The sequence below is a fragment of the Syngnathoides biaculeatus genome, chromosome 2, assembly GCF_019802595.1.
Source record: "Syngnathoides biaculeatus isolate LvHL_M chromosome 2, ASM1980259v1, whole genome shotgun sequence".
NCBI classification, from domain to species: domain Eukaryota; kingdom Metazoa; phylum Chordata; class Actinopteri; order Syngnathiformes; family Syngnathidae; genus Syngnathoides; species Syngnathoides biaculeatus.
The window spans coordinates 25,641,690-25,659,901 of NC_084641.1; the positions used below are offsets into that span (position 1 = coordinate 25,641,690).

At 45.0% G+C, this 18,212-nt stretch overlaps 1 protein-coding gene across 14 annotated transcripts in view; it reads left to right on the forward strand.

Moving 5' to 3' along the window:
- LOC133512970 (nuclear receptor coactivator 3-like) overlaps positions 1-18,212 on the forward strand; it is an 89,419-nt gene that overhangs the window by 61,768 nt on the left and 9,439 nt on the right. For 13 of the 14 annotated variants that reach the window (XM_061843096.1, XM_061843124.1, XM_061843152.1 and 10 more), the window contains 10 exons: positions 4,087-4,247; positions 5,400-5,497; positions 5,569-5,743; positions 12,590-12,772; positions 13,937-14,023; positions 14,105-14,245; positions 15,224-15,371; positions 15,597-16,096; positions 16,188-17,284; positions 17,386-17,515. In XM_061843096.1, the coding sequence (XP_061699080.1) occupies positions 4,087-4,247; positions 5,400-5,497; positions 5,569-5,743; positions 12,590-12,772; positions 13,937-14,023; positions 14,105-14,245; positions 15,224-15,371; positions 15,597-16,096; positions 16,188-17,284; positions 17,386-17,515 (2,720 nt within the window). Of the gene's footprint in view, positions 1-4,086; positions 4,248-5,399; positions 5,498-5,568; positions 5,744-7,603; positions 7,753-7,817; positions 8,081-12,589; positions 12,773-13,936; positions 14,024-14,104; positions 14,246-15,223; positions 15,372-15,596; positions 16,097-16,187; positions 17,285-17,385; positions 17,516-18,212 lie in introns of those variants that run through there. The other variant, XM_061843216.1, reaches the window with a different exon arrangement.

An 18,212-nucleotide genomic window follows, 5' to 3' on the forward strand; every position in this document is an offset into this window, starting at 1 on the left:
ACCTTGATATGCTTCTTACGGAACCACTCCTTGGTTTTCCTGGCTGTGTGCTTCTGGTCATTGTCATGTTGAAAGACCCAGCCATGACCCATCTTCAATGCTCTGACTGAGGGAAAGAGGTTGGCCCCCAAAATCTCACAATACATGGTGGCGGTCGTCCTCTCCTTAATACAGTGCAGTTGTCCTGTCCCATGTGCAGAAAAACACCCCCAAAGCATGATCCTACCACCCCCATGCTTCACAGTAGGGATGGTGTTCTTGGGATGGAACTCATCATTCGTCTTCCTCCAAACACGGTGAGTGGAATTATGACCAAAAAGTTCCATTTTGGTCTCATCTGACCACAAAACCTTCTCCCATGACTCCTCTGCATCATCCAACTGGTCATTGGCAAACTTGAGACGAGCCTTGACATGTGCTGGTTTAAGCACGGGAACCAAACCATGACGTCTTACCAACAGTCACCATAGAAACGGTGGTCCCAGCTCTTTTCAGGCCATTGACCAAGTCCTGTCGTGTAGTCCTGGGCTAATTCCTCACCTTCCTAAGGATCACTGAGACACCCTGAGGTGATGTCTTGCATGGGGCTCCACTCCGATTGAGGTTGACCGTCATGTTTAGCTTCTTCAATTTTCTAATGATTGCTCCAACAGTGGACCTTTTTCCACTGAGCTGCTTGGCAATTTCTCCGTAGCCTTTTCCAGCCTGTGGAGTTGTACAATTTTGTCTCTGGTGTCTTTGGACAGTTCTTTGGTCTTGGCCATGTTACAAGTTTGAGTCTTACTGATTGTACGGGGTGAACGGTTGTCTTTATGCAGCTAACGACCTCACACAGGTGCATCTGATTTAGGATCATACATGGAGTGGAGGTGGATTTTTAAAGGCGGACTAACAGGTCTTTGAGGGTCAGAATTGTAGCTGATAGACAGATCTTCAAATAGTTATTTGCAGCTGTATCACACAAATACATCGTTAAAAAAATATACATTGTGATTTCTGGATTTTTCTTTTTTTAGATTATTTCTCTCACAGTGGACATGCACCGACGATGAAAATTTCCGACCCCTCCGTGATTTCTAAGTGGCAGAACTTGCAATGTAGCAAGGTGTTCAAATACTTATTTTCTTCACTGTAAACCATAAAAATATTTAATCACCTCATCATATTTACACATGAAATTTATGAACTGTTTTTCAAAGGACAATTGATTTTTCAACTCTTGTTCAAGTTTGTTCATCAATATTTTTTTGTAATATCTCAATATTATCCTTTATAATATATGATAATTTGAAATTTTGGTTCCGATTTTCACAAAAATCATGGACGTTGACACACGAGATGTGCCTTCACAGGTGGCGGGAGCCAGTCCTTGAGTTTGACACCTGTGACCTACAATAATAAATGGATTATGATTCGATTACTGGTTTCCTCTCTCACATGTCAAAAAATGGGCAAAAATGTTGAATTGCTTTCAAAAGTAACAGAAGGTATTTGCAGTTGTCTTTTTATAATGAAACAAAGATAATCATTCATTCATACATTTTCTTAGCCGCTCATCCTCACAAGGAGCGCGGAAATGCTGTAGCCAATCGCAGGGCACATTGAGCACCAAACAGCAGTCGCACTCACAATCTCACCTCGGGGCAATTTAGAGTGTCCAATTAATGTTGCATGTTTTGGGGATTTGGGAGGAAACCGGAGTGCCCAGAGGAAACCCACGCAGGCACGGGGAGAACATGCAAACTTCACACAGGCAGGCCCAAGATTTGAACCCCAGTCCTCAGAACTGTGAGGCAAACGCTTTACAGCTGCGCCACCGTGCCACCTCCATTATAATATAATTATTATAACGTTTACTGCTTTCTTATAATACATATATGATAAGCTGTTGAGTCTGAAATGAAGACCATTTCGACAATTTTAAGCTAAACAAGGTTTCTAAATGATAAATTGAAGATCAAAAATTGTAATTGATTAATTTCATAATTGATGATGATCATTGCACCTCTCAATGGAACTGAATGACAAAACAAACTGAGTCAATCAGTGATGGGTATTTGGCAATGCGGAAAGTAAATGAGTGAGGTGGAAGAAATAGTAAATATTATATTTGGCTTCCAATGGAACCTTGGAATTTAATTTCTTTTGAAATTATGTTTGCAAACTGAAGCAAAATGGAATAATTTCGCCTACCAAGTCAGCTTCGCGTGCGGCTGTCAAACATGCCTCGCAACGAATGGATCGCGGGGACGAGAACCAAAGCAGCATTGGTTCGAAAATGTTGTGAAAAGGGACATTTATGAATTGAGTTTCTATTGTATTTTAATTGGTAAAATGTGCATGTCGGCAATAATGTAATAGTTTGCCTCTCACTCGAAGTCAGCAGCGATAGGCACTTGCGCGCTCGCGGCTCTAATAATGAGGATTAGCGTCATAGAAAATGTCTGATTTGATGGATGTGCTGTAATTGTTTCAGGCGTAATCTCAGTACAAAATGTGTTTCGGCATATAAATGTTTTATTTTTTGTAACAAAAAGGGGGGTGGGCCAAAGACTACAAAAGGAAACTAAGTTTAAGCCTTTGGCCTAACAAAATGTTAGGACATCGCCAATTAAACAACTTACTGGGGTCATCGTGCGACACCGTATGAGTATCGCGAGATTAATGAAGTCTGGAGACAGTTGAAGTATCGCCGGTACTGACATATCCCAACTTCTTTAGCCCGCATGCTAACGTGGCTTTATGGCGCTTTATCGGCTGTGGCTGACGTCGTGTCGTCTAGTTCAGAGTGAATCGACAATGCCTCTGCTGGTTGCAGCCAAGTAGTGTACGTACTCCATTTTCCTTTAGGGGAAGAAAATGTTTTTCTTTAACAATTTACACAGTCATCAGAATTCTCAATGTTAAAATTCAGTCATTGATTATGACGTTTTTTTTTGCCCAATTCATTCTATAGGCGTGAAAATATGAATGTGCCATTTTACTGCAAAATACTGTACCTGACCTGGCTATTTGTGGATGTTTTTGTTTTTTTTCTGCTCTTGTGGCATGTAATCATCTCGAATTATAGTGCATGAAATGCTCAAACACTTGCCGTTGCCTGTTAAGTAAGGTAAACTCAGAAAAACTTCTAAAAATCTATACAGTTGAAGTAGAGTGACTGCTCGGTTCTCGAACGTCCCCATTTTTTTTTATTTTGTTTTCAAACAAAACCTGGATATAACATAACGCACGCGGCCCGACCAGCTGACCCACCACGCGCTTTGTTGTGAATTCCCACCCCGCGGAAAAAACACGGAAATAACAAACCCGGAAGCTACATTTACTGACCGTTTTTTTTTTCTTCCTATTGAGGATTGTTAACCCCCAATCATGGCTCCAAAGAAGTGACACTAGATAAGTTCTTTGGGAAAAGAAAAGAACTTCCAGGGGGCGAGTCACCCCCACCCAAGAAATTTGATAGTTGATAATTTGCATTTCGTTTTTCTTGTGAACTTTTAATAATGCTCTGTTCCATTAGCATTTCTGCATTTTTGTTTTGTTTTAAAGATTTCTTTAACTCGAGTTATGAGTTAATGGTTTTGTATGTTACTTTTTGTTAAAAAAAAAAAAAAAGTTTTTGCTCCCCCCCAATCTTGGTTGCTTGCACTTTTGTTAATTAAAAAAAAAAAGTTGACAAGGCTGGGGGCCGAGTCGCTCCAGATACGGCAATGCACTTCCAGCCTTGCCTACTTTACTTATAAAGCATACATTTTAAGCAAAAAATAAATAGATTTCTTAAATTATTTTATTATATAAAGTATTTAAAGTATGCATGTATTTCTACTATGGAGTTTATTATCAGAAAAAGCTAAAAAAAAAATGCCTTAAAAAGCCCAATTTTTTTCAGCTTGGAACGTATTATTTCTTTTTCCATTAATTGTAATGGGACATATCGATTCGGTTTTCGAACAAATCACTTCTCGAACCGCCTTCCGGAACGGATTGTGGTCGAGAACAGAGGTTGTACTGTGGCATGAACGAGACTGTCCACAATGGGTCATTGCTCGTCGAATTCACTTAGTTACTGAACCGTACCGCCCGCAGGAGTGAGAGGAAGCGCCGGGAGCAGGAAAGCAAGTACATCGAGGAGTTGGCGGAGCTGATCTCAGCCAACCTCAGCGACATCGACAGTTTCAATGTCAAACCGGACAAATGCGCCATCCTCAAAGAGACCGTGCGGCAGATCCGGCAGATCAAGGAACAGGGTGAGTCTAGAATTTTGGGGGCGTCAAGTGTTATGAAGACTGGGTTAAAACTGTTTGGGGCAGACGCACACACACACACACACACATCCATAGACTTCAGAGCCCAGTTGCAAGAGTCAAGCAGTCATTCGTCTCCCTCAAATTTCACACATTCATTTGTTTGTTTGGGATGAAACATTGGGAAACTCTATGTGAACCATCTGTACATGTGTGTGTGTGTGTGTGTGTGCCTTTGAATTGAATTGAATTGAATTGAATAATAACATCCTTTTTTCCAAAGTGCAAAATTAAAGCTGTGTTTTTCCCCTTTTGCTTTTATTGGTAAAGATCTCTTGACTCTAAGCTAAGACCAAGTTAAAAGATGACATCGAGCTGGTTTGTTGTGCGTTCCTGCGGGGCTCGGTTGGAGTCTGTCACCTCGACAGGAAGGGGAAGAAGCTACAGCTGGCTTGCTGACATGTTGCCATAGTTACAGGAAGTGGAGACAGACATGACACAGGCTTTTGGACTCCCCTCGCGCGTCCTACCTGTTCTACTTCACCCTGTCTTGACGTTTTTTATCGCCCCTTTCGGCTTGCGATATCTCTGTCGTCTCGCATTTTCTCTTCATCCTCTCCTGCCGTGCCTACTCGGCGCTCCCGTTTCTGGCGGTATTGCAGTCCACCTTTTCTGTGGGAAACCAAACGAGCCGCCGAATGCATTTTTTTTTTCCCCGAGCATTTATCCCGCCAGCCGTCTCGTTTCTCTGGCTGCGTCCCCCGCCATCTCAACAATCTCACCCACCCCCGCCCCCGCCCTTAATTCAGGTGCCTCGACTCTTGCCGCCGCACCATTACCGCTCCCAGAGCCTCTCTAGCTCTCTCCCACGCTCCCTCTCTCCGACTCAGCCTACCAGACACTTCCTGTGAGTCTGTCACTGAATATAAAGCATGAGGACGGCTACTACCTGCTCCACATGCACCCAGCCCTCGACTCCTCCTGATGGGCTCCTTAGAGAAACCTGCCCCCTCGTACGCCTCCCTCCTTTACCTGAAAAAAACATCTATATACTGATGCTTGAAAAAGACTGCCCCCTGCTGGATTAGCTTTAGTAGAGAATGCCAGTGGGGTTTTCCACGTGTTTTAATCCTATTTCATTGTCTTCCCTTACAGGAAAGGCTTCCATCAGCGACGATGTTCAGAAATCTGACGTTTCGTCAACAGGTCAGGGCGTCATCGACAAAGACCACCTCGGGCCTCTTCTGCTACAGGTGAGTCCAGCTATCCTCCGTGCATCCTCTTCCGCTGCACGATCGTTGACTTCCTGTCATCGCGCCGCCAGGCTCTGGACGGCTTCCTGTTCGTGGTGAACCGAGAGGGCAGCATTGTGTTCGTGTCGGACAATGTGACGCAGTATCTGCAGTACAAGCAGGACGAGCTCATCAATACCAGCGTCTACAACATTCTGCACGAAGAGGACCGGGAGGAATTCCACAAGAACCTACCCAGGACCAACAGTGAGATTCGGACATGCGCACAATTACACACGCACGCGTGCTCATCGGTCGCACACTGACTTGACTCTCAATTCAGATTTTCACGATATTCTTATCTTTTTTTGGTCAGTTCTCAAGTATCTTTTTGTCGCCACTTACTGTTTTCTGCTGCTTCTTGTGCCGTTGCTTTTGTGTCGCGTTTGTTTCTTGGAACAACTGGGATGTCTGTCGCCTTCCGATGCCGCCGAACAGGTCGCCTCATATGAAAGAGGCCTGGGTCATACGTATCACGTGGGGCAAAAAAAAAAAAAAAAAAATCAGAAATGACCTGATTTATAACGTAGCCTGAGTAAAGCTCTTGTTTCACGCTTGTAAAAGTGGCCAGGTGAGATGTTTTTGATAAATATTTTTTTCACGGAACAAACTTTGTCACGTACAGAACAAGCCATAACGTCATTGTGCTCCTAATGGGGAAACCCATACAATCATAGACTCGTTTCTGTTTGTCGTCACATTATGGAAAATCTCCGATATGTGATATTACTGTATAATGACTGCTTTAATACACATTTGAGTATGGCTGTGATTTAAGGGGAAAGTTTCTGTTTGATTACATTAGAGCATGACTCAGTTAGACAAGAACATCTTCCTCTTAGACAGATTATGAAGGTAGTGGGATTGTGACAGTTCAAGGAAGTGTTCACTATAAGATGCTGTGGACCTTTCCGACTGGAAATCTTGAGCTCCGCCCCCTTAGCTACAGTTGCCATGTCCCACAAGCTTTACTGCTCACATCCAAATTGGCGACTGAACACAAGAGGTTTGAAGTCGATTCGCGTATTCCAGATAATATTGCGGTATGTTGTTTTTTTGACAAATGCGTCAGACTTGTCCAAGAGGGTTCTACAGAGAGGTCTCAAGTATTTCACGCAAGGATATGTACTCGGAATTAAGATTTTGGACGGAGCAGGACGCAATGTCAGAGTTAAAGCGAAACGTTGGCGATCGATCCAAAAAAAAAAAAAAAAAAAAAACGTTTGACGCCTCACAAATTTCATATTGAAATCCAACAATTTACATTTAAATTCAGGTTCCGTCGCTGCCATGGGAATAGAATGCTGCGTTTTTGGGGTTTTTTTTTTAGACGACCCACAATACCTAGTTGTGAGTGCATTTGAAATGATACTTTTTACCAGTACTGCTTCCTCACAAGGTTATTTGTCATTGAGATAACACTTGTGTTGTAACAAAGACAGCAACACTTATTTTAGCAACCAGAACACTGAGGGTAGTGCCTGAGTTTAAATAGTCAGCTTGGAGTCATATCTTCGAGGAGGCCTTGTCGAGGCAATTTTGGACCATTTTTTTTGCCTCCAACTTTTATCGGGACAGATTCACAGACGCCATATTGTGGCCCTGACTTCACACTGTTAAAAAAATCTTCCCAAAAGAGTGGAAAATGTTATACGGTAGTGAACTCGAGATTCCATTATCGATATAGTCTCACTACCTTATACTACCGGAATTCCCGGCCTTCAGAGCACAGCTGGTTTTAAGCCTCACCCAGTACATTTGTAAAGGAAATACCGTTTGGCTTGGTACATACATGGGCCGCAGCTGTGTAAAAGCCGCAAGTGCCCACATTGGTCCATCCGTCCATCCATTTTCTTCACCGCTTATCCTCACGAGGGTCGCGGGGAGTGCTGGAGCCTATCCCAGCTGTCAACGGGCAGGAGGCGGGGTACACCCTGAACTGGTCGCCAGCCAATCGCATTGCACATTGAGACAAACAGCCGCACTCACAATCACACCTAGGGTCAATTTAGGGTGTCCAATTAATGTTGCATGTTTTTGGAATGTGGGAGGAAACCGGAGTGCCCGGAGGAAACCCACGCAGGGACGGGGAGAACATGCAAACTCCACACAGGCGAGTCCGGGATTGAACCCGGGACCTCTGAACTGTGAGGCCAACGCTTTTCCAGCTGCTCCACCGTGTGCCGCCCACCCACATTGAAACACGAAATATAAAGGTAGAAACCAATGTTGCTCAAGTGCATACGCATCAAGTCACTCAGTTATGGATTTTGCTCCTTAGCGCTTGTCTCCCCCGTCATAACGAGAGGCTCCGGGGAAGAACTCTCAACACACCTGTCACGAAGACACGTGAATGGAAGCACCCACCCACCCACTCGCCGTGAAGCAGGCCGTGTGGCAACAGCCGTCAGTCACACTCGCTGGTCCAGAAAGTGTAAAACAAGCCCGAGCTTTATCCAGATCCCACCGCAGCCATCCGGAAAGTTCTTCCTTCTGAATAATGCGCCTCCGCGCCCTCCTCCTATCGCTTCGACGTGTTTCGATGTGCGTTTGTGTAGTTTCTTACCTTTATACATGCTAGCGATAGGACTATTTTTATTTGGTGTGTTTTCCACTCAGCGGGATGAGTGTGTACGGAGCTCTGAATATGAAAGTTGATTGGCAGTGTTGTACATGAACGAATTTAACCAACGGAACTTCTTGATGTGGTTCAAGTTTTGGGCAAACGCGAGCAAAACTCATTTCTGCCTAAATAACAATATTGAGACCATGTTTTTTTCCCCCCCCACATTTTAATATGCAAACAGAGAAAGTGGGATTAAAAAAAGGAGAGAAAAAACGAATTTTACATTCATTAACAATGGGATAATAATACCTTTATAAATGACAGAAGAGGAGGGTTTCTCTCATCTCCAATTATCTAATCTAGTAGATCATCCTCAACCGAGTTCATACCCGTAAGTGAGCATAAAATAAAACAAATGATAATCAACACGTTGTTTTTGACGTTTGAGAACAGTTTTTGAACCAAAGTTCAATTAAGAGTTAAAGCTTTTTTTTTTTTTTTTTTTTAAGCGACCTTCAGGACAAAACCCGACGAAATATTCTTTACGGTATACAAGTCTGCATATGCCGCAGGCGCCATTTATGTTTTCATCGCAATTGCACTGGCCTTGTTCAGGGATGATACGTAAATAGGAATGAATGTCCTCTTTAGTGCATAAATAGTAGAATTTTATTGCTCGGGAAATTATTTATATTGGAAATATTTCGTTAAAACAATGTACGGTCACATTGCAATGATACGGAGTTGATTTTTCTTTTTTTTTACTCATCCATCCATTCATTTTCTGAACCACGTATCCTCACAAGGGTTGCAGGAGCGGTGGAGCCTATGCCAGGCGTCATCGGGCAGGAGGCGGGGTACACCCTGAGCTGGTCCCCAGCCAATCGCAGGGCACATAGGCGCACACAACTGTCGCACTCATAATCACACCAAATTGTCTGATGAAAGCTGCAGTTGGCCTATTAGTTTGGACCGAATGGGTGGACACAATGGAAAAAATGTAATGTCGGTATTTTGTGGGAAATAGCCCGTCAACGACATACTGAAGAAAAAGAACGATGAAGTGGTTCATTTTTTGGAGGGGTGAACTGAACTTTGAACTCGTTCGGACAGAAAACAAACCATTTCAGCATAGTCTAGTTATAAAGAGTCCACCGGCAGTCATTACGTTATATAATTTAAGATGGCAGTTATGGTGACCAGCAAAATGTTGAACGTGATAATGCCAGACATCCATGTGTTCATAGAAAATATATTGAAAGCATTATTAAACCAAATACACTGTGTCGTAAAAGGCTCGGCAATGTTCGCTGTTCGGGACAGTAATACCAAATACTTCTTGGATGGCTTTCAAATCAAAAGACGCAAGCAAAGCACAGAAAAGCAAATTTATTTATATTGTGTGTTTCATACCCAAGGTAAGTCAATGTGTGTTACAGGATTAAAAGCATTTGAAAAACAAAAGAAAACATTTACGGTGAAGAAAATAAGTATTTGAACACCCTGCTATATTGCAAGTTCTCCCACTTGGGTCTGAAATTTGCATCATAGGTGCACGTCCTTTGTGGGAGAGAGATAATCTCAAAAGAAAAATCCAGAAATCACAATGCATGATGCTTTCACGATTTGTTTGTGTGATACAGCTTTAAATAAGTATTTGAACACCTGTCTATCAGCTAGAATTCTGACCTAACCAATGTTAATATTTGGTACAGTAGCCTTTGTTTGCAATTACAGAGGTCAAACGTTTCCTGTAGCTGTTCACCAGGTTAGCACACACTGCAGTAGGGATTTTGGCCCACTCCTCCACACAGATCTTCTCTGCATCAGACAGGTTTCTGGGCTGTCACTGAGAAATACGGAGTTTCAGTTCCCTCTAAAGATTTTCTATTGGGTTTAGGTCTGGAGACTGGCTAGGCCACGCCAGAACCTTGATATGCTTCTTACGGAACCACTCCTTGGTTTTCCTGGCTGTGTGATTCGGGTCATTGTCATGTTGAAAGACCCAGCCACGACCCATCTTCAATGCTCGGACTGAGGGAAAGAGGTTGTTCCCCAAAATCTCACAATACATGGCGGCGGTCATCCTCTCCCTAATACACGGCAGTCGTCCTGTCCCATGTGCAGAAAAACACCCCCAAAGCATGATGCTACCACCCCCATGCTTCACAGTACGGATGGTGTTCATGGTTGGGATGGACTCATCAGTCGTCTTCCTCCAAACACGGTTCGTGGAATTGTGACCAAAAAGTTCCATTTTGGTCTCATCTGACCACAAAACTTTCTCCCGTGACTCCTCTGTATCATCCAAATTGTCATTGGCAAACTTAAGATGGGCCTTGACTGGTTTAAAGCAAGGGAACCTTCCGTGCCATGCATGATTTCAAACCATGACGTCTTAGTGTGTTACCCACAGTCACCTTGGAAACGGTGGTCCCAGGTCTTTTCAGGTCATTGACCAAGCCCTGTCGTGCAGTCCTGGCCTGATTCCTCACCTTTCTAAAGATCTTTGAGACCCCACGAGGTGATATCTTGCATGGGGTTCCACTCCAATTGAGATTGACCGTCATGTTTAGCCTATTTCCATTTTCTAACAATTGCTCCAACAGTGGACCTTTTTTCAACAAGCTGCTTGGCAATTTCTCCGTAGCCCTTTCCAGCGGTTTTGCATCTGATTCAGGATAATACATGGAGTGGAGGTGGACTTTTAAAGGCGGACTAATAGGTCTTTGAGGGTCAGAATTCTAACTGATAGACAGGTGTTCAAATACTTAGGGAGCATAGTACAGTGAAGAAAATCAGTATTTGAACACCCTGCTATATTGCAAGTACTCCCACTTAGAAATTATGGAGGCATCTGAAATTTTCATCGTAGGTGCCTGATAAAAAGAAAAATCCAGAAATCACAGCATATGATTTTTTTTCACAATTTATGTGTGTGATACAGCTGCAAATAAGTATTTGAACACCTGAGAAACCCAATGTTAATATTTGGTACAGTAGCCTTTGTTTGCAATTACAGAGGTCAAACGTCTCCTGTAGTTGTTCACCAGGTTTACGCACACTGCAGGAGGGATTTTGGCCCAGTCCTCCACACAAATCTTCTCTGGATCAGACAGGTTTCTGGGCTGTCGCTGAGAGAAACAGTTTCAGCTTCTTCCGAAGATTTTCTATTGGGTTTAGGTCTGGAGACTGGCTAGGCCACGCCAAAACTTTGATACGCTTCTTATGGACTTTTAAAGGCGGACTAATAGGTCTTTGAGGGTCAGAATTCTAACTGATAGACAGGTGTTCAAATACTTATTTGCAGCTGTGTCACAAATAAATCATTAAAAAAATCATACATTGTGATTTGTGGATTTTTCTTTTGAGATGATCTCTCTCACAGTGGACGTACGATGAACATTTCAGACCCCCTCCATGATTTCTAAGTGGGAGAACTTGCAATATAGCAGGGTGTTCAAGTACTTATTTTCTTCACTGTATTCCTTCCCTGTGGGTCGTGTCCTACCTTTCTTCCCGCGTCTCTGCTGACTTTCTCGCTCCCCTATTCACAAAAACTGGGGACGGCTGTTACAAAGTCTGTATCTGACGGCTTTGGCCATTTCACAACACGTTCACGTTCCCAGCCGTCATTGTCTCGCTCCGCCGCCCCCCCCCCCCGCCGGCTGTCGTTAGGCGTCCGGAGCCGTGAATGAAATGACCTCTCGCAGCACATTCCTGCGGGATGACCACTGAACACACCATCTCCAGTTAAATACACACACAAAATAACTCATCTCAATAACAATGTGTTGTGTGTTTTTTGTGTTGCGATGATGTATTTAATTTTTGTTTTTAATCATTTCCCCCCAGGACTTTGCTGTGCTTTTCTTTTCTTTTTTCTTTTGCTGAAAAAAAACTGTTATCAGCTTGCACCAACAACTCCCCGGCTCCATTTATTATATCCAACTATCCTCTTAACATATCTCGAGTCCATATCCTCCCTGCACCTGCCAGACAAAAACCTCCTTCGAGCAATTCAAGGTCTCGATGAGACCTCAACAGAGCCTGCAAGACGGTTTCTGTTTTCTCCATGAAGTTTTGCCCCCCCCACCCGGTTGTATTTTTGCTCTCCAATTCCCTGAAGGTGACCCCTTGCACCGCCTTCTCACGCTTGCGCTTGTGTGCGTGACCGTTTGTGAGTGTAATGAGAAGTCGGGACCCTAATGAGGATAGATGACAGCGCGGCTGGCCTCTGCCCACCACAGAGTACACTTCGAGGGGGGGGGGGGGGTATTGGAAATCGACACCTTAGCTACAATAATCCCATGGTCCATTTAGTCTAGATCCGAACATCAGGAGAGACACCTGCTTCTCGGTCTGAGTGGGGAAATGTTTGTTGTGTGTGGGTGTGTGAGACATTCGATTGCAGACGCTTTGAGTTTATAACCTGCATGGAATTTGCTTTGAAAAAAATGTCTGCTTTTTTTTTGTCCCATCTCTAGTAAATGGAGTGTCGTGGGGAAACGAGGCAGCCCGACAGAAAAGTCACACCTTCAACTGCCGGATGCTTGTCAAATTTGGCCATGCCCACGGCGCCGTGGAGGAGGGGCCAGGAGGGCCGCGCTACGAGACCATGCAGTGTTTTGCCCTCACCCAGCCGAAGGCCATGATTGAGGAGGGCGAAGGTACATTTCCATGCGTCGCAACTTTTTTTTTTTTGTAGGCGTATATGAACCTTTGACATTTGTGTCACACTTAGAAATGAACATGAGGCCTGTCTAAATTGAGTAATGTAATCGAATATTCTTAAAGCCCAAGTGTCGTCCCTATAAACATTCTAAAATAGATATTGTAATGAAAAATACATATAACATTATTCACTTCAATGTCTATACGAAAAAAGAAATGTGAGCGGAGAGCGCGTCATCCATGCGCAAAGTTGCAGAAGTGTCATTCTACGATATCCAAGTGGTCGCCATATTGGTGCACCCTAACTATGGGAGACGAACACGCCCCTTCTGACACGGAAGCTCTTTTCGAAAAGGAGAACACCACACAAACGAGTGAAGTTACCGGGGCAATATTACGCTATTGTTTCGAGCCATATTCAGATGATATGCGATCACGGCCAAACCGTATCCCCGTCCGATCTACTTCCGCGTCGGAGATGAGCCCTCGCGGCTCATCGCAGCCGGCCGGTGTGGCTTATGACGGAGCCGAGCCGTCCTGCTTTAGGGGGTTGTTCACAGACGCCGCAGTATGCGATGAACACAGCGCAGTCGAGCCGGGGCGCTTTACTGCGCGCACGCGGCTGAGTGAGGCATTCTCGGCTGGGTTCTTCAGAGCCGCCCCCGTCTGCAAAGCCCGACGTGCCCAGAAGCCATGACCACCGAACGCGGCACCTCAGCCGGTGTGGATGATTTTCGGCGCCGTGGTGGCATATAATGGAGCCGAGCCGTGCTGCTTATAGGGGTTTGTTCATAGCCGCCGGAGTACTCGATGAACACCGTTGAGCCGGGGCACATTACTGCACGCACGCGGCTGAGTGAGCCATTCTTGGGTGGGTTCTTCAGATTCGCCGCCGTCCGCGCAGCAGTCCGACGCCATCCGACGCGCACATCGACATAGTTTGTACGCGGAACTTTTGTTACGTTATGAGAGACCGATTACGTGGTCCATTCTCCCGAGTATTCAAGCGATGTTTGGTGGTGAAAAAACGGATGGATCCATACTGTCGTGCTGTTTTTTTATTAGTAACGTACTAAAAATCATCCATTTCATATATATCATGTTTTTATCATATATAAATCTATACAGTAACGTTACTGAGGCTTTTTTCCCTTCACTAGATCTGCAGTCATGTATGATCTGCGTGGCCCGTCGAGTTACAGCGATGGAGAGAACAGAGAGTTTCAATACCAGGCATGAACTCTCAGGTGAGGACCCCAAAGACCGAGTCTTCAAGTCTTCCTCTCACTTCTCCCACTTTCTCTTCCTCCATCTACCCTACCTGGCAGGTAAACTGATCCAGATTGACCAAAACTCTCTGCGGGCATCAGTGCGTCCAGGCTGGGAAGATTTATTGAGGCGTTGCATCCAGATGTTCCTCCAGCACAGTGACGGGCAACCCTGGTCTCACAAACGGCACTATCACGAGGGTGCGTTATACAAACCAGTAATGGACCTTTCCGATGGCGACTTAAAGCTCCGCCCCCTTAGCCATGTCCCACAAGCTTTCAGAATGGCGACTGAACAGAACAGGTTTGAAGTCGATTCTCTATCGCGTATTCCAGATAATACTGCAGTATGTTTTTTTTGCCAAATGCGTCAGATTTGTCCAAGAGAGTTCTACACAGAGGTCTCAACTTTTTCACGCAAGGATATGTACACGGAATTAAGATTTTGGACGGAGCAGGACGCAATGTCGGAGTTACAGCGAAATATTGGCGATCGATGCAAAAAAAAAAAAAGTTTGATGCCTCACAAACTTGATATTGAAATCCAACAGGATGAAATACTTTTTACTTGGAAAGGTCATTGTAGTCTTTATGAATGAATTTGGTTCGATTTTCTACATTTAAACAATGGTGAAAAACTCAGTCAGTACCGTAGTCACCAGATGAAAAAAAAAAATTGACTTGGTTCGTAATTGAACCCAGCGCTCTGTCTTAATAGTCCGATGTGATGCAAATAGACATTTTTTCTTGCATGACATTGCGAATTTACGTATCATTAATCCGACTCTTCGGCATAAAACATGACACACTTCGTTCAGTTGTACGTGCGGTCTTCTTCGAGCCTTAATCCATTGTAGACACTTTGTCAACTGTGTTTTAGGCTTTGAACCAATCGGGCTCCTTGTAACCTAGCAGGATATCTTTCATTAGAATTGCACATTCCCCAAGGACATCTGAGGAGCATTTTCTTCGTAACAACTTTTCCGAGCTCACACTACTGACAACCGCCGAGAGGGGCGTGTCAAGCTAGGGGTTAAGACAATGCGGCTATCTGATTAGCTATTAATGTACGAGTGACTGACTGGTTGGAAAGGTCTATTGGGGTCATTATAAATGCAAACAAATAATGCTGGCCTTTGCTTTTGTACCATTGGGTGAACACGTGGGTCTTTTGTGCAGCCTTTTTGCAGGGCCACGCCGAGACGCCACTTTATCGCTTCTCCCTTTCCGACGGCACGCCGGTCACTGCCCAGACAAAGAGTAAACTGTACCGCCACCCGATGAGCAACGAGCCACAAGGCTTCATCTCTACTCACCTCCTTCAGAGGTCAGATCCTGGAAATACAAACAATCCTCTGAAGTAACACACACGCACACAATCTTAAAAAAAATAACAACGTCTAACAGCTATTTATTGAATCTGATGTGGGAGCTAAAGACTCAACAACTGGATTCATATCAAACTTCTGTAATTGGGGAAAAACGAAGGGTGTTGTGATGTTTTGTTTTGTTTTTTTTCTTTTCTTCTGATTTCTTTTCTCTCTTTATTCAGAGAACCTAATGGCTACCGCTCATCTCAGGGTGGGAACATGATGCCGAACATGATGAGACAGCAGTCCATGGGAGGCCCCAACGCAAACGCCCACATGAACATGAACCCCGGGGCTGGGATGGTGATGGGGGGCATGGGCGGCATGAACAGGGGATTTGGAATGACCGAGCATGGGCACGTGGGCCATATGGGTCACATGGGTCAGATGGGTGGCTGCGCCCCGTATGGAGGAAGTAGTGGAAACGGAGCCATGGGCAACCGCATGATGCAAATCAGTCAGATGGGACACATGAGTCAAATCGGTCCCATGAACAACCCAAGCCAAGGCATGCAGCACCACCCACATCAGCCCCCCTTTCAGAGTAGTGGGGGCTTTGGACTAAGTGGGTTGAACAGCCCTTCAGGAAGCCCCCGGATGGGCGCTCCTCAGTCGGGACTCTTGATGTCCCCGCGAAATCGAGGAAGTCCAAAGATGGGTGCCAATCAGTTTTCTCCTGGAGGTGAGTTTGTCCATTTTGAATAGTCTGGCCCTGCAGAACATTATTTCATTTGCCCACTTGTTCAAATCAATGTATTGTGGTTTCCCTTTAGGCATGCACTCTCCCATGGGTGGCATTTGCAGTGGTGGAGGGGGCAGTGGGAGCACGACAACCTACTCCAGCAGCTCCCTTAATGCCTTACAAGCCATCAGTGAAGGAGTCGGGAACTCAATGCCCTCCACACTGTTGTCGCCTTCACCAGTCCATAAACCAGACGGCTCTCCTAGTGTCCACTCCTCCTCTTCCTCCCAGCCAAACCAAATGGCCAAATCAGGCCAGGATGAATCCAAAAGCCCAGTGGTGGGCTTGGGGCCTGGGCCAGGACCTGGTGACCATCCCCACTCTTTGCACCATCATCAATATCCACCGGCCGAAGACTCTGGAGACAGACCCGACAGCCAGGCTGCTATACCGCCTAAAGATTTGGGAGACGGGGGCAATGAGGTGACTGCGGCAACGTCGGAGCCTAGTCGAAGGGTACCAGACAGTAAGGGGCATAAGAAGTTGCTGCAGTTGCTGACATCTCCAACTGAAGAGCTGGGAATCGGTGGAAGTGGACCTCCAGGGCCTCCTGTTCCACAACCATCAACCAACAGTAGTACACCAACCTCAGAAATTAAGGACCCCGCTGGGGGGATGACTAGCCCTTCATCCACTGGCGTGTCGTCCTCTTCCTCTGCTAGTGCCAATTTAAACCAGACCAGTGGGTTGGGTGGAGTGTCCACATCCGCCAGCTACACAGGATCACTTCAAGAAAAGCACAAAATCCTCCACAAGCTACTCCAGAACGGCAATACACCCGATGAAGTAGCAAAGATCACAGCTGAGGCTACGGGGAAGGTGGCGCTATGCAACCAAGAGGGCAATGAAATGGGTACAGGAGGGTCAGGGTCGGGGTCGGGGAGTGGCCCTGGCTTAATCACTGAGCCGAAGCAGGAGCAGCTTAGCCCCAAGAAGGAAAAGACCCATGCCCTTCTCCATTATCTCCTCAACAAGGATGATTCCAAAGAGCCACTGGATGTCAAGCCCAAACTGGAGGAACTAGATTGCAAGGGAACCTCGGGTACTGCTTGCGGGCCGCCACGTGGTGGTCCTAGCCAACCTCCTGAACATCATGAGAGTAAGATCAAGTCAGAACCACCTGATGATGTAAGTTAATGTGAAGTTTTTGTTTTTGCCTCAATTGGACATGGTACCACCTGAACTAGTTGCTTACATTTTGACATGCATCATCTTCAATCTTCTTCCAGTTGCACAACCTTGAGTCTATCCTGGGAGACCTAAGGGGGACCAGTTCTGATTTTTACCCGGATCAAGCTGGAGATGCTGGACCACATGACGGCAACAAACCCCAGGGTTGCCTTGATGACAGCCTTCAAGGCAAGCAAAGATATCTGCTAATCAGTCATCACATCGCTTGATTGTCATAATCACGTGGGGTATATCTGAGTTTTTGCCTTTCACCCAGCTGTAATCAAGTCTTTTAGCAACTCTGTGATTACAGTTTGCCCTTGCCCATTCGCGGTTCACCGTTCACAGCCTTGCATATTTGCGGCTTTAGTTCTCCAAGTTAGTTTTTTTTTTTAAATTTACCATATTTTCACGGCGCCTTACAACTTAGTTCTCGAAGAAAGCACACTTGAACACACTGGCTACACTGTTAGCGTGCAAGTGTTTTAGCGTGCATGTAAGCTAGGCAGCGAGGAACAATTGCATTTCACGTGTAAGCAGAAGACACTTACATTGCCTGTGTGGCCAGGTCGTTACTGAGAGATCTACACACTCATGATGTCACATCGAAACTAAAATGATCAGAAAACAGATTAGCATGACTAGCACACAAAACATAAAAGAATGACCACAAAATAATTGACACAAAACAAGGACTTTAAATGCTCGGAACATGCTTTGCGGGACTATGGAGGTCCTTAGATCATGGGTGTCAAACTCATATTTTCCGGGGGCCACATTGTAGTTGTGGTTCCCCTCAGAGGGAAACAATCAAAATTTTCAATTGCCTCATTATATTTACACATGGAATTTATGAATTAGGAATCAGAAATCGAGGTAAATGGGT